Source organism: Triplophysa dalaica, chromosome 14, assembly GCF_015846415.1.
Source record: "Triplophysa dalaica isolate WHDGS20190420 chromosome 14, ASM1584641v1, whole genome shotgun sequence".
In the NCBI taxonomy this organism is placed as follows: domain Eukaryota; kingdom Metazoa; phylum Chordata; class Actinopteri; order Cypriniformes; family Nemacheilidae; genus Triplophysa; species Triplophysa dalaica.
The window spans coordinates 831,953-846,010 of NC_079555.1; the positions used below are offsets into that span (position 1 = coordinate 831,953).

Here is a 14,058-nt window from a genome sequence, read left to right on the forward strand (position 1 = left end):
TAGGAGAAAGAATTGAAGCAACAGATGTATTTGTTATGTGAACATCTGTACCGCTGCACACCATAAACTCGGAGTGAACTTCAGACAAGATCAACGTTTATAACCCGCCGTCACCGCGTACTGCTTTCTGTAAATTTACAACGCATCGATCGCTCGGCTTGAAGACTGATGTCTTAGAAAGCCTCCACTTCATATCTTTCACCTTTAAATATCTTCATCATCTCATGCCTGTGGACAAGGCCGAGCTTCATTTAAACCACCTTCCTTATTTGCTCTTGAAAACATCTGCAGGAGAAAATAAAAAAGCGCTTCTCAAGGAACAAAGGCAAACATCGAGAGGCATCCGTCAGCCTGCGGCCGGGAGAGAAAACAGGCTCCATAAATCTGAGAAAGCGACTCTGTCGGTGTCTGTTTCTAAAGCCCCGTCGCGACACGTTTGTCCTACTTTAGCGGCGCGTGAGCAAATAAAATGAAACTTCTGTTCCAGCTCCACAAATGAAAACTCTGTCATCGTTCTCTCACTTTCATGTTGTTCCAAACGCACATGACTGTCTGTCTTCCACAAAACACAAAATATTGCTCGATGTCCATAAAAGGAAACAATGCACAAAAAAGTATGCATAAAAGTATGTCAAAGTTTTGTCGGTATGACTCATGCTCTATCTTCGAGGTGTGAACATTGACGTGGAGGTTGTTAATGATGTTTTCCTCCACCTTAGCTTTCAAACCGGATTTAACTGAACTGTGGCACATGAAGACAAGTCAGGCTGCCAGATGCTGGGTTTGACGTTAATGATGAGACACGCACATAATGTGACATCACCGACACCAAACCTGAAATAGGTGATGCTGTATTTGACACACGCAAACACGAATGAGAAGAACAATACGTTTTTAAATAACAACTTAATGCATAAATCTCCGAATAATATGATGGAAGAATGTGATGTTCCCGGATATCAGTTTGCTTCTCATACGTTCTAAAAGCAACATTTCTGCTTTGCTGTTAGACACCATTAATAACCATTAATCTGTCATCAATGGACAAACATAACAGCATTTCATCATCAAACAAACTACCAACCGAACAAAGCCCTGAACACACACACACACAAACAGCCTAAAGATCAAATCCAATCCTGACGTCTCAGCTCGACTTCTCTCACTGCCGCCTAAAACTCGATTTAAATTGATTCTTTGTCTGAACAGCGAATTGTTTTCCCCACCGGATGCAGGAGCACGTCTGCGCTCATTAATGTTCATTTACCGTTAGAATACGATTCCTGAGGCCTGAACTGTTCATGTCTCGGTAAGGTGGACTATAGGATGAGTCGTACGCACAAACAGAGCGTACATTGTTAAATCAGGGTGTTTTCATTTCAGCTATAATTGAGTTTTAGCCCGGCGGAGATGCACATTATTCCCACTGAAGGGCCTCAGCTGCTTCAATTAATATGCAATTACAAATCTAATCCAGCAAAACTGTGCTGAAAACCAAAGCCAGCGTGTCTGTGTTGTGATACAAGCAGATCAGAGCGGAGGAGACGCAGCTGCTGTTCATCCGCTTGCGTTTCAAGTTCAGATCATTTCACTGCGCGTGTCCGGTGACCCCGACGTGACTTTACCTGTGCGTCTGTCTTGATGACACACACACCTGTTTATCACAATTTTCTTCCTGTAAACAGTGAGTCACTGTATCCTAATGGTCTAATTTGACCAGCGGACGTCATAGGGGGCGATTCAAATTTCAGGTAGAAAACGCGAGCGCACTGCTTTCTCATGCGGCATTCTGAAAAGCTGAAATATTTTCATCTCGATGCGAAGCGCCTTGAAAAACGGGAGCATCGCACAACATGGGCTACACGACCGCAAGGCCCCCTATTTGAGCACACTGTCGAGCGTCTACATTTTACGAATATGCGCCCGCAAAAGATGTGAAATGTGAATGCCTCGTAACAGAACTGAACACATGACAGCCACGCCCCCCCTCCCCCGCAGGCAGCTGACATTCAATGAATTAAATTCAGTGAAGAAGAGAAGAAGAGGTGTACAGTGATGTCATGAGAACACATCCTAGCATGCAGTGGGGCACAGAGGGATGCTATCATTACAAAACGAAAATTAAATGGCTGTGATTGGCCGCTTTACAAGTCATCCACATGGCTCAACATGTATAAGTGCGTGTAAGTCTGTCTGGAAGAAACCACAGAGACCACCATATTAGTTCCTTACTGGACAAAACAAGTGAAAAAAGATTGTCTTCTTATCTAAGACGTCCTGAGCAGATGAAAGCATCAGCTCAAAGCGTTCGTTTGGGAAGAGAGAGAGAGAGAGAGAGAGAGAGAGAGAGAGAGAGAGAGAGAAAGAGAGAGAGAGAGAGCACACTGGGGTCTTATCTACTCTAGCCACATAACTTCTAACACAGTGAAAGGACCAGAACGTCTTCTGATAAGAACACTAAACACAAAAGAGCTGCAGACGCAACACTGAAAATCTAAGTTTCACCTCACCAATACAAGTTTAAGATGCTGTATGTTATTTCTTTTTCATCAAATAATGAAACACTAAAGTGTCACTACTACTCCATTATAGACATTACACCTGACATCTGACTTTCTTTCCTTCTTTGCAGTCCATCTGGTGCATGACATTAACGTAGAGCGAGAGCTTTTGAATGGCTTTTGCAATACTTGGATTGATAAACCGATGTGATGTCATGACCCACCGGACTCAAAAGTCGAAAGAGCAGACTGAAGTGAAGTTCACAAAAATCATTTTGTCTGAAGTATACAACAACTTTGTGTCTTTAGACTGAAAACACCACTAGTTCACTCAGAAATAGATATTATTGATAAAGATGTCTAGACTGACAGCAGCCTATTGTGACGCTTTCTATTTTTAACCACTCCACACAGTTACTTCATCCTCCCATCAGTCTAAAATCAAATATCTGATATGTAATCTGAGTGCTTAATAACAGAATGCAGTTATATATATTAAAATAAAATGTTTGAATAAAAAAGCTGAAATTATGTCACAGTATAATAACTAGGAGTTAGACTTTAACACGAAAAGGTTGAGCTGTGATGTTTTAAATAATTTTCACATAAAAAATATAGTACATTTTAAAGTTGTGAATCAATAATACATACTGTATAAATTGAGTTAATTTAAATTAAAAAAAATATGAGAAACTAATATTTCTTTCAGATTTCACCAAAATTATGAAGTGTATAATAAAATTTAATTCTTACTTCTTTTGATTAAACAAATCTTGGATTTTTAATAATTTTTTATATGTCCCACTGAAGAAATCACTTAAATGATTTTAAAAGATTTTATTAAATTAATATAACCGTTAATCTTTGTGATGTTTACTGAATTGTATTTTAGAGACGACTGATGCAACCCAGAGTCGGATATTCCTTATTATAAGACATAAAATAACAAAAAAGTAGCATAAACTATACGAACTATAGCGAGTGTAATGTTGTGAATGGACTTTACAAATTAAGTAAATACATAAATACGACTTAACTTAGTCATTCATGACTCAGTACTCAGAATTAAAATATTTATCCATTCAAAGTTGGGCTGTCAAACGATTAATCGCGTCCAATATAAAAGTTTGTGTTTGCATAATATTTGCAACTGTTCATAATAATTTTGTATTTATAAGCAGATTCAAATACATGCATATAGAAAAGGAAAAATATTAAAATGAACAAACATCTATAAATAATTTAAATTATTGGTAAATATAAATAAATACATCATTTGATTTGAAAAAATCCTAAATATTTATACATCTATGTGTTTATAAATACAAAATTAATATCCACACTACACAAACCCCTAACCCTAATATATTATATAAACATAAACTTTTATTCTGGACGTGATTAATCACGACAAAGTGTTTGATAGAGATTTGAAGACAGATGACATAACTGACTGTAACTACTGTACATTAGAAGCCTTCAGACAAAAACAGGAAAACCGATCACCCAGCCGGCAGACGTCACGTCCTGTCAATCAATGAAATCAATACTCACCTCTCCATCTCATACTCTTTCAGTCCCGCCTTCACACGTCTCATCACCTACCACACAGAAACACACACACATATATCAGATAAGAGCTTTTAGGAATTATTCAATTAGTCAAACGCTGAATCATTTTAGCGCTCCGGCCATCATTACGAGGATTTCCCTTCTCTTCTCCTCTCCAGATATCTAATGATCTGAATGAAGTCTCACAGACGACGGGACTCAGAGCGAGTCACAGAAAATCACCAGCAATTGCCTTCAAATTACAGCCTGTTTCATCCATTTGATGAGATAAGAGTCATTTAGTGTGCGGTGAGGAGAAATGATGGCGAGTGTGTCAAGGGCAGATTAAAGGGGCTGTATGATGATTGTAGACTGGAAAGCTTTTATTTTCATCCAGAGAGAGAGAGAGAGAGAGAATCACTGGAGGATCTGGGGTTGTATCGTTACAGTTTTGTGACAGCGCTAATGTTGGAACTAAAATAATAGAAAGGTGCCCGACTATACAAGTCAAATTCTTTTTATGACTTTCTGAGATTAACATTTAGTGTCTAGTTTGTGTTTATGAATCTTCCTACTTCCCTGATTCTTGTTTTTATAAAGGACCCGAGGTAGTCTACATTTTAATTTCATTACTAACATAAACTCTTCCCATCATCCTTTGCAGGGCCAAACTGGACCCACTCCTGACGTGGTTTACCTGAACAGGTGAACATTGAGGTTTTGTGTGATCACGGCGATGGGATTTCGAAGACACCGATGAGGTTCTTAATGACGTCCCGTGAGACTCGCAGCTCACTCCACACCTGTCTCTCTGATTGTATTTAACTCATTTACTTTATAAACAGATCCAGTGTGACGTGAGGGTTCTAGACACGAACCACAGAAAGCGGGTTATTGTCTTTAGAGACTAGAGAGACATGAAACCCAAGGGGAGTTATGAACTCATCTGGAGCCAAGAGAGGAAATACAATTGAATTGATCTGGAATACACAATTCTCACAGCAACACTCTCTTAAAGGGACAGTTCACCCACAAATAAAACGAAACGTCATACCTCTCTGTCATAACAATACCACACCTCTTTCTTTGATTTTCCATTTGAGTAAAACACAGAAGGAAACATTATGAAGAATATCTAATTTATCGGTTCTACATACACATCATTCACTTTTAAATAATAAATAATAATTTAGTCATTTGGCAGACGCTTTTATCCAAAGCGACTTACAGTGCACTTATTACAGGGACAATCCCCCTGGAGCAACATGGAGTAAAGTGTCTTGCTCAAGGACACACTGGTGGTGGATGCTGGGATCGAACCAGCAACCTTTTGATTTACCAGTTCAGTGGTTTAACCCACTAGACAACCATCTCACATAACAATTTCACACATAAATAAATAAACAATAACAAATAAAGCACTTTCATCATTTTAAAAAGAGTAGATCAGACACAACTTCAGCATTTTTGCTAAACATCTCTACGTGTGTTTCACAGAAGAAAGAAACTCATACGTCTTTGAAATAACATGCAGATCAGTGATTGATTCCAGGATATTGTCCGCATCTCTTTTGCTCTTTCTCTCTGTCCTTCAGCACACGGCAAAGACCCAACCCGCATTTACATTTTAAACTGAACCTTCAACTGCAACCATCACATCCCAGTAAAAGACAAAAAAAATAAGAAATTATTCTATATTTCTTAAAGTAACTCAAGCCTATTTGTGGAAAGTGAAGATAAGACAATCCCTAACAATTATACACATTCCCCTCCGCCTTAACTCAAATCACTCCCTACATTTTTATTTGAATAAAAATAAATAAAAACGCATTACAATCGTGCAAAACAGAATTGCACCCAAACTTCCATGTGTATTACAGCAATGAGATTTTTGATGAAAATGTGGTTCTGAACCCTGATGCAAAAAATTTAAAAATGTTGATAAAATCAGAGCATTTTCTTTAATGCAAATATCAATCGTCTTTCTTTTCTTATGATTTGAGTAAAACAGACGAGATTCACTGAAGAATCATGGCTCTTCTGTACATCTGTTAGCGCCTGGATGATATTCTCACACAAACCCGAGGGGTGGATTAAAACAAACCGACAAGACTCTGAGGTCACGCGTGACATTTAGATGCAAAACGTTCATTGTTTAGACAACCTTTGAAATCTCAAGCATATTTATGTCTTAAGCAGACACATTAACAAAATAAAACTGAACTTATATAACACACTGACTAGGAGCATCGGGCAGTCGGAAGGCTGTCGGTTTGCCTTGTGGTGTGTAGATTACATTTACACGATAAAAAACAAAAACGTTTTTCCTTTGCAGTTTTTAAAAGTTTCACGTACAAAAGACAGCGTTATTAAAACGATCTGCATTTACATGAATCCGGGAAAACGACTAAAAACTATTTATTATGACGCCACACCAGTGGATGGCGCTGTTGTGCTATAAAGAAACCCAACTTGTTTGTGCACATCAGCATACACTGTTTCAATATAAAAGCGCTTTTAATACACTTTGTTGGCATGTATGTGTGTTTATAGTAGTGTGTCTAAAAATACTACGTCTCCGCTTGATGTACTTGTGCGGTAAATCTACTATTTGCTGTAGAAATTCGTATGACGTCATCGTTTTCAGAGTTTACACGGAAACGATAATGCCGTCATTTTCAAAAACTTGCACTTTGAGACCCGTTTAAAATGTTTGCATGTCCAGTCCCACAAAATGCAGTTTTCGTGAAAATGAACAGCCAAAACTTGAATTTTTGAAATTGAAAATGGTCTTGTGTAAACGCCCTTTAACATTTGCAACAATTCTGAAGAATTTACATTTCTGCTGACGCTTAATAAAGCGACACAGTACTGTTTCAGTGCATTAAATCTGTGCTTTAACTACATGAGATTGTTCCATATTTACACAAGCCAAAACCTTTCATCGTAATAATAAAAGAATAAAAACAGGAAGAGTGGGATTTTTAAGCACAGCATGAACTCTCGACTCTCTGCTTCCGTTTGGCCATCTGGTGAACTCTTTAGGTGACACCCCGACTCTCATTTCTGCATTCAGAAATCAATCTGTTTCTATTGTGGCTGTGACTTGTGTCCCACTTAAAGTGAATATGCAGTTATAAGAGAAGACCGCGAGATGTTATTCTTCATAAGAATGGCACTTATGAAGACCTATGTCAGCTCATATGCGTCACAGGCTTTATTGCTGGAAATAAGGGAAGTCAAAAGGAGACGAGAGGCAGACCTTCAACTGCGGATGGACCCGACCGGTCGAGGTCATTTCTCTGTGTTATGAGGTGCTGGGGCTATTTTCTTTTGCTAACACAACCATTTCACTTCACTTTTACAATGACTCGGATCAGAACCACAGCAGAACGAAATACGATCTTCATCTTTATTTTTCTACAGTTTAAAAGGGGGAGCTCACTTTCTTCATATTTTCTTAACAATTATGATTAAATAATATTATTCACCCCATGCCGCTCTCCACAAAAAAAGCTGAGATGGGCTGAAAGAACGCAAGACATCACCATAATATACCATATATGTTCAAAAGGTTTGTCTACTTTTAGGAGCAATTTGAATTTTGGGGATAGCACAAATGTTTGCAGAGTTATGGTAAAATGAATTCCACTTGGTAGAATGTGTCGGCGACGACAGCAGTTTAAAATTGTTAATACAAATGGAAAAAAGTCATCTTTATATTTAGCACATCTAAAAGGTATGCCATAAAAAATTATACGAAAAAACTAAATTCATTATTATTATATGACTTATTATTACTTATTCACTAAAAATCTGTTTCTCATGCAGATGTTCAAGATCCAAGTTGTATAAACTTCTGTTCTTTTAAGCTGAACAGATGTGCATGAACTGATACATAAAAACATAAAAAAAATTATTTTGGACAAAAATAGGAGCATAAATAAATGATAGACATAAAAGCAAGTATTTTTGGGTGAGCTATACCCATAAAGGAGTAGAAATCTGTCACAAATTGTGACACAAATAAATGTTTGACAGGCCTGTTGATATTAGAATCAATTTTAACATCAGCAATTATTCTGATAAATGTGCTACGAGCTTTCACACAAGCAGCGGTAATTCATTTAGAAACAACAGAGTGGACCATTAATATCCAACAAGTTCTCCAAAGTCTTTTCATTTACTAACACTTCTTCCATCGGTCTGGATTATTCAATTATTCTCAGACTCCCGTTTTCAATCACGTCTGCTGCTTGACTGCGCTGCACTTTTAAACACAAACCATTTCACATTGCCTTCATAACTACTGACTAATAAGTGCATATTTCACAAGTCTGCTTTCATCCTTCAGTGAAGCAGAAAAAGCTTGATATTACAAGAGCTCTATGTTGTGTGTGTGTGTGTGTGTGTGTGTGTGTGTAGACCAACATTTTCTCTTTGTACACTAAACCCTAGACGGATAAATACTTGTCCAGGTAATTTTCAACCTATGAACAAATGTGAAAAATAATGCAACAATAAAACGCAACTATTTCTGATATAAGAGCACATTACCTGCTAATTATTCTTAATGCAAAGAACTATATAAGTAAGACGATTAAGTGACTTTATCATATTTACTCTGGTAAAATCACTGTATCACAAAAGATCTCAAGCCCTGTATCTTTATCCTTGATTTTTTGACAATCGTATTTACAATCATGAAAATTTAAAGTACACGCAATGCATTCTGGGGCTCATTTGAACCCGAAGGACACAAGCCTTTTCACTTTTCAAGATTTTTCAAAACCCTGCACACGTGTTTTACCTCTTTGTGGGCCTCGCTGGAAATCCGGTTTGTGTAGCGCAGGACCTCCAGCTCCATGTCAGTCTTAAGTAAACGACTACAAAGACAGAAAGAGAGATTAAACATTTATATTAAATGTGCAAAACTCAGAGCACAGGTGGGGACAAACTCCTCCATTTGTGTTAGAAATCCGATCATCACTGGGATTTTACAGCACAGATAAAAAGGTTATTATGAAGCGTAAACATCCTAAAATCAGATTCCAGAGTCTGCGAAAAAACGATGATGCCTTGAGAAAACATCTCTTCTAAACTTAGCCCAATGTCACCACCGCTTACGTCAGAGACTTTCAACACTTCATCTCTCATTAGTAAGTTTTTTTCTTCACCTCCACTATCTGTTCCTGCTCCTCCATCTTGGTTTGTTATCGCCGTTGTGTGTATTACAGAATCATCATCATCTGTGACTCAGTGTGAATGTGAAGCTAATAACACATCTAAATATATCACCGCACACACACTTGCAGACAGATAGAGCCGTAACCCACGGTTACGATCAGCCATGTGATTCTCATCAGCACCTCTATTTCACAGTCCTGAACCCTAAACACATACGATGAACACAACCAGTCGGCTTCAGAAAAAGTGCTTTCACAAGAATGAAGAGATTTACTAAAATAAGAATATATCATTATCTTATTAACGACAAAAACGTTACTATTTTGGCTATGTAGGTAATTAGTATGGTCTCATTCACACATTTTAGTACGATTTGCTTTCGCGCCCGTGACGTTAGGGGCGGGGTTTCAGTAAGTTTTTCTAGAAATCGTACATTTTTTGTACGATTCACAATATTCTTCGAAAAAAAGTTTGGAATTCCCGTAAAATCAGGTTAGAGTTATACATTGTCTTAAAACTTTATAAATCTACATTGCTGATCTCATCCTAGCTAAGTAAAATCTTATTATGATTTTTATAGATTATTTAATTTACTTTACTGACGGCACTGAAAATAGGGCCGGCAAACATCATGATTAATGAAATGAATCATGATTAATGGCATCCAGAATAAACATTTGTGTTTACATAATAAAAGTCTGTGTACTGTGCATATTAATTCTCTATTTATAAACACGTACACAACATGTATATATTTAAGAAAAATATATAATTTAAAGAAATAAATATAATTTAAAAAAATATAATTTTGAAAATATAATTGAAATTATAAGTAAATATAAATAAACACATGTAAATATTTCCTAAATATGTATAAATGTATGCGTATATGATCAAAAAAAATTACGTGCACACGGCACAGACATGTATTATGTAAACACTAACTTTTATTCTGGATGCGATTTATTGTTTGACAGCCCTACTGAAAAACACATCAGACACCAGATGTGAAGAAACATTTTCATGTCATTTTCAACTATTTGTCTATTCATATAAATCTTAGATGAAATCCCAAACGTATAAAATCCTGCAAACCACCAGTCAAGAACTCTGAACACATATCTGAAAGAATGAAATTTATGAGGAAAATGTAAGAAGACATTGTATTGGCTTGTCTAATTTAATGTTTTCGGCATGAGAGGAAACACATCTATATTTCGTCTGCAGGTCTTTAATATTTGTGAAACCAACTTCATGGTGAAGCAATCTTGAAATTCTCTCTGGAAATCTGGAGCTAATAAATGAAAGAGGAGAAGATCAGAAAAAAACAAAGTTAGCGAGTGAAGCGTAATGAAAGCAGGAGCAGAAGAGAAGACCCTAATGCAGATGGTGGCGAGAGAAGCACGCAGACCATTACAGACCAGCACCGGCCGTATAGAGCCGCACAGGAGGACGGAGAGAGAGACGGAGACGTGGGATTGTTTGTGGAGCTGTGCTCATGAGAGAAAAGAGCTCTCAACCACGACACCGTCATTCTGCTTAAATCAGCTCAAGTGCTTCCTATGTGCTCCAAAAATGACTCTCACTTCCTAACAGCGTTTCCATCCTCTCTCACCATTTACATTAGATGAAGAACGCAATAATGAAATGGATTCTGTTCTGCATCTGAACGCTCCATGATGCTCAGAAGTTCATTAAACACGGACGTGAGTAAATCCAGTGCGATTAAAGAGGACACGCACAGAACGTTTTAAGAAACATCAAGATTAAAAGAAGAATGATTGAAACTACAAAGATGAAATAAATCAAACGGTAGCCATTCATGTCGGTTTCATCAAAGGATCAAACATTTGCTAATTCCAAGAACTAAACTTGTTTTTATCATTTAAATGGACATTAAAGACTGAGTAGTTTAGCATCATTAAGATGTCAAATCAATCAAGTATAAAGTTTGACAAACACAGCGTTCAAACCCATGTAAGGTTTTCATCTAGTAAACAAACATAATTTGTTTTTACGTTTTAGGTTTTCACATTTACTTTATCCCAATTACAAGTAACACATACAGCATTATGGTCTGTTAAAGGGATACTTCAACCAAAATTTTTAATTCTCTTATCATTTCCTCACCCTCGAGTTGTTCCAAATCAGTACACATTTCTTTGTTCTGATGAAAGATATTTGGAAGAATGCTCAGATCTCAACAGCCAATGACTCCAACAGTAGGAAAAATTACTTTAGCATTTCTGTTGTTCTGTTGAACACAAAAGAAGAAATTTTGAAGAATGTAGGACAGCAAACAGTCCCGTTGCACTTTTGACTACTATTGTATTTCCTCCTACTATGGGAGTCAATGGGGGTTGAGATCTGTTTGGTTATAAGCATTCTTACAAATATCTTTCTCTGTGTTCATCAGAACAAAGACATTCATACACATTTGGAACAACTCGAAGGCGAGTAAATGATGACAGAATCTTAAAGAAACTCACCACTCCACGATGACCGGGTGCAACAGAGTGTTATTCACCTCAAACCTGCAAAACACAAGAGCACATGTCTCATCATAAACATTTAACAACATCTGACTGAGGTTCTATGCTACAGTGTTACAGGTGGTTGCTAGGGTGTTGCTATGCCCTTGCTAAAACAGTCCTAAGGGGCCGTGTCCACCGAGGGGTTTCTGCCAGCGTACAGTTGCTATGCGTTGCTAAGTTGTCGTGTTTCAGTTTTCATCTTCCCTAACAAACACCTATTTTGTAAACAGTTAACCGTGTGCGATCTTTATTTTTAATAAGTTTCTTTGATATGGTCTCTATAAAGTGTGGCTGAAGTGTTCATGTCATCTCTGCGCTCACATTAATATCTAACGTTGAGCGTGTGATTTGTGTGGAATCATCAGTAATTAAAAGCTGAATTCATGGAGCTCCGCCAGTCATCGGAGGACGACACTGACTGTCCCTGGAATGAGATGCAGGAGCAGAACTCTGAATAATGCATGAGACTCACTGGCTGATGCCTTCAAACGACGCTTCACGACAGGTACTGCCGCTGTCTGTGTTCACCCCCCGCTGCAGAGAGACAGACAGAGACATTTAAACCATCTCATTATCCAAACGTATACCAGTCATTGTACGTCTGCACATCACATGAACTCCTCATCATTCTTAATAGGCCAAGTCTCATGAAAACACGTCCTTCACATTTGACCCAAAAAGAAAATCAATAATTTTCATCTAGAATATATATATATAAATATATATAATTATAAAGGGCATTAGGATTTTGTGCATTGTGACATTATTTCATGACAATTAAATCCACTGAACTCTCTGTAACTGTATTATAGATAATGTGTCTATTCACAGTGAACGAGGAAATGAGTTCACTTTCAAATAAATTTCCTGATCATTTTCTCACCCCCATGTCATTCATGTTTCATCCAATTGAAATGAAGGTTTTTCATGAAAACATTCCAGGATTTTTCACCTTATAGTGGACTTCAATGGACTCTTGAAGGTCAAATCACAGATTCAGTTTATATGCAAAAATGTATATGCTTTATAAACACAAATCCTCACCTTGCACTGTTCTGCGATGTGCGTTCATGACTTCACGTAATATGTTATTACTAGGGATGCACCGATGTGTTGGCCACCGATATTAATCGGCAGATATTGTATTCATTTAACACGATCGGGATACAATATCAGCAATAGCATGAAAAAGGTAGATCCCGATGGTTTATTAGAGCCCTAAAATTTCCGTTTAGTGGAAAACACAGATGGAAAGTAGCAAACACGCCAGAAAGTACCGCTGAACAGCTGATGAAATTCAAATTGTGTTATGAATAGCACTAATGATTATTCAGCTGCTGTTTAAATATGAATGAGTGGTGTGGTTTTGTGTACTGTAGTGGACTCTTTAGCATCTGGTGGACGCGAACACTTTAAGTGAATCAGCGCTGATGTAACAGAGTTTACCTCAGGCACATTTTACCGTTTCATTTGAGAGAACCTGCTGTCAAACTTTGCGGCAAGCCATCAAAATTAAAGTCCAGTTACCCTCATAACAAACCTGCTACTAAAAATGTACAAAACTAGTTATTAAATGTAAGTAGACTTGAAAAAAACATAAGATATTTTGGGAAAAAAAAATGAACAGACTTCATAGGTCCCTGGTTTATTTATTAACTGCATGGACGCAATGAGTTGGATTTCTTAATATCCAATGTTTTTCTCTGAGAAAAAGAATTACTGTAATAGCAACAGCACAGAGTTTATTTAAATATATTAAAGAAATCGTCCATTTTAGGTCATATTTGAGTTAATGTTTTAATTAAATAAATATTGGATAGCAAAAACAACCTTTGAAGATTGTCATGTTGTGTTATTGTATTTTTATCTTAACTGACATTTTCATTTACATTTAGCACATTTAAAGTTGTGCCTCTCTTAAAATGTTAAATGGGTCCAATTCATGTTCTGTTAAATAAATTGAATGCAGAAAAACTAGATAATATTGTATAGAACTGTATGGAATTGACCCGTATCGGTAACAATCCTATCGGTGTATCCCTAACTTTGAAAACTTGCACGTTCAATTTGTAAACACAGACTCTGTACTTCCACCTACGTCAAGCGAGACCTTTTCAACGTAATAATGTATTTTGTGAAGTCATGAACGTGCATCGCAGGACAGAGCAAGGCGAGCATGTGTGTTTAAGCATATACATTTTTATTTTTTAGGCAAAATGACCTATCGTTTGGCTAGAAATGACCTTTATTCATCGTCTGGTTTGGTTTTAAGCCCTTTGAAGCTG

At 37.1% G+C, this 14,058-nt stretch overlaps 1 protein-coding gene across 1 annotated transcript in view; it reads right to left on the reverse strand.

Moving 5' to 3' along the window:
• pepd (peptidase D) overlaps positions 1 to 14,058 on the reverse strand; it is a 41,390-nt gene that overhangs the window by 11,559 nt on the left and 15,773 nt on the right. The window contains exons 6-9 of the mRNA XM_056766363.1: positions 12,246 to 12,307; positions 11,729 to 11,773; positions 8,863 to 8,938; positions 4,056 to 4,102 (exon numbers count right to left, since the gene is read on the reverse strand). Coding sequence (XP_056622341.1) covers positions 4,056 to 4,102; positions 8,863 to 8,938; positions 11,729 to 11,773; positions 12,246 to 12,307 — 230 coding nt within the window. The remainder of the gene's footprint in view (positions 1 to 4,055; positions 4,103 to 8,862; positions 8,939 to 11,728; positions 11,774 to 12,245; positions 12,308 to 14,058) is intronic.